Source organism: Recurvomyces mirabilis, assembly GCF_035927965.1.
Source record: "Recurvomyces mirabilis strain CCFEE 5264 chromosome Unknown scaffold_7, whole genome shotgun sequence".
In the NCBI taxonomy this organism is placed as follows: domain Eukaryota; kingdom Fungi; phylum Ascomycota; class Dothideomycetes; order Mycosphaerellales; family Teratosphaeriaceae; genus Recurvomyces; species Recurvomyces mirabilis.
In genome coordinates this window covers 994,591-997,092 of record NW_027041941.1, presented here as the reverse complement: position 1 = coordinate 997,092, position 2,502 = coordinate 994,591, and the positions used below count along the sequence as shown (strand labels likewise).

Below are 2,502 nucleotides of genomic sequence, written 5' to 3'. Positions count from 1 at the left end.
GCGTTTCGAAGCGCTACTTAACCCGAATACTTAGGTTAGCTTATACCGCCCTATACTAAGAATTTAGGTTCTAAGGCTCTAAGGAAAACCGCCCTAAGTTTAAAAGCTAGTTTTTCAACCTAAACCGCCCTAAACCGCCCTATAGAGGGGCCTACTATTCTCTTTTAGTTTTATCTTCTAGTAAAAAGAATAGCGTAATAGTATTTCGTAACCCTCGGTTTTAATAAGAAGAGCTTATAGTTTATAGCGCTCTTTTTATATTAGTAGCTCGCTACTTATATTAGAATAAGAAAGAGAAAAACTTATATTAAGAGCTTAGGACGACTTAGGTTAAGAAGAAGATAGTATTATAGATATATAATATATAATATAGGAATAAGAGAACGAGGACTAGTCGTTTTAGCCTTAAGAAGAAAGTACGTAGAAGTACGCGCTTTAAGAATATATAACTAACTAGAGGCGCTAGACTTTAGTTATATATATAACTAGCTAATATACTAACTAACTAGTCGGCTAGTTAAATAGATAGTTAGGTATACGAGTCTTCTATATATATAGAAGAGCGCTTTCCTATATAGGTAGTTTGTATTTAACCTAAGTTACTAACCTACTAAAAGGTTAAATCTTAGAGTAGTTACTTACCCGACCTATCGCTTAGAACTTACTTATTACGGATATTAGGTCTATAATAAGAAGACTAACTAATTAAGCTTAGGGAGCTAATAACCTAGGCCTATAGGGGCGGCTATAAGAGGGTTACGTAACGCCGCTTACCTAGACCCTTAAGTAAGTAGCCTACTTACTCTTACTCTCGAGTAACTATAAGGAAGAGTACTTACGATTACCGCTAGGTAATCGTAACTATATACAAATCTTCTATATATATAGAATAGACGTTTCCTATATAGGTAGTTTGTATTTAACCTAAGTTACTAACCCGCCGAAAGGTTAAACCTTAGAGTAGTTACTTACCCGACCTATTACTTAGAACTTACTCGTCTAACGAGCTCTAACCCCTTATACCGTAGGTATCTAATATTACTCGTCTAACGAGCTCTAACTCTCTTATACTATAGGTATATAATAGCTACCTAGATACTAAGATTATTATTTAGACTATAGAGAAGTACTAGATTAAAGTTAGATAGATTATCTAACGATAGGCGTTATATAATTATATATAATTATATATAGGAAAAAGGTTATAATATAGAAATATAGGTTCTATAGGCTTCTAGACTAAGAAAGTATAGTAACTTAAACTTATAAGAATAGTATATCTATATACAACTATATAACGACGAGAATTTAACTATAAGAGTACGTTTTAAGCTGCTCGTAGATAGTTCTATTATATATAACGATCTTAATTATCTCTAAGTTAACGACGAGAGTAAGTACACGTATCCTCCTTGCGCGTAGCAGATATATCCGGCGGTTGTATAATTCCTACTTACGATGCCCAATACAATAACTAATACATTTGATACATTTTATCTTTTTATCTATGCCTGCTAGCTGTCGAGCCGCTGAGCTTCTTCGTCCAGCACTTGTAGCGCCTCGCAGGCACTCACCTTCCTCAAAACCTCTATCTCGGGCTTCAACGCCTGACTTTCATTTTCCGGGGGGTCTGCATCTTCGTCAATGACCGACGTATCTCCGTCCCACTTCAGGCGCACGACTACCATAGCATCGGCTTGGTCTGCAGTCTCTTGCTGTGCCACCAGAATGAGAGTTCGATGAGCCTTTGGTCGTGCGACGCAGTTGAGAGGATGTGCCTCACGTATCTCGGACCAGGGATCACTCGACTTGTTGTAATTTCCTAGTAATTGGAAGCGGGATGCTGAAGGTTTCATCTTGAGCCAGTCAGGCTCGAGCATTTCACTAATGGGTACGGCTGCAGCATCGTCAGTGATTGAGGCGCAAGGTAGTCCATGATAGATTAGAGCCTCTCACCTTTAAACACCAAGCTGTACCATCCGTACGTCATCTTTCCAGCTCCAGCTGCGGATGACGTTCCTGATCGTGCTGTTGATGGAGCTTGCTTGGTGGCTTTTGCCTCATCATCGTCGCCAGCATCACCGCCCTCACCGTCATCATCGTAAGGATCTTCCCCATCCCATAAGTCAACCTCTTCCTCCTTCAAGTCCATCCAGTCCTGATTGCCAATATCAATATTTCCACCCCAGCAATCCGCCATATTTACTCCACAGCGTCCAACACCCACCACATTCTCCTCGTCCATACTGGAGCTGAGATGTACGACGAGAACTCCCTCGTCAGCTGGTTTGGCCTTATCGGCTACGATGAAGTAGAGAGGATGAATCCATGTATCCTTCTCATCCCTTGCACTGATAAAATGATCGTATACATCCTGTAGCGAGCGGTTGCTAAAATCTGGCTGCGGCGCTAGTCTGGAGGATTGAGTGCTTAGCTCACTAGAATTGATGGAGCTTTCGAGGCTTTGGAGACCTGCAGTGTCCAGGGAGACAAGGCTAAAGA

The 2,502-nt window shown here is 40.4% G+C and overlaps 1 protein-coding gene across 1 annotated transcript; it reads right to left on the bottom strand.

Annotated features, from left to right (window-relative positions):
• Positions 1 to 1,574: 1,574 nt before the first annotated feature.
• LTS14_003606 (uncharacterized protein) lies at positions 1,575 to 2,245 on the bottom strand (the record flags this gene model as incomplete). The annotated part of the gene is made up of 2 exons (XM_064836309.1): positions 1,575 to 1,897; positions 1,957 to 2,245. Coding segments are annotated over 2 exons (612 nt in total), but the record flags the coding sequence as incomplete, so codon positions are not given.
• Positions 2,246 to 2,502: the final 257 nt, after the last annotated feature.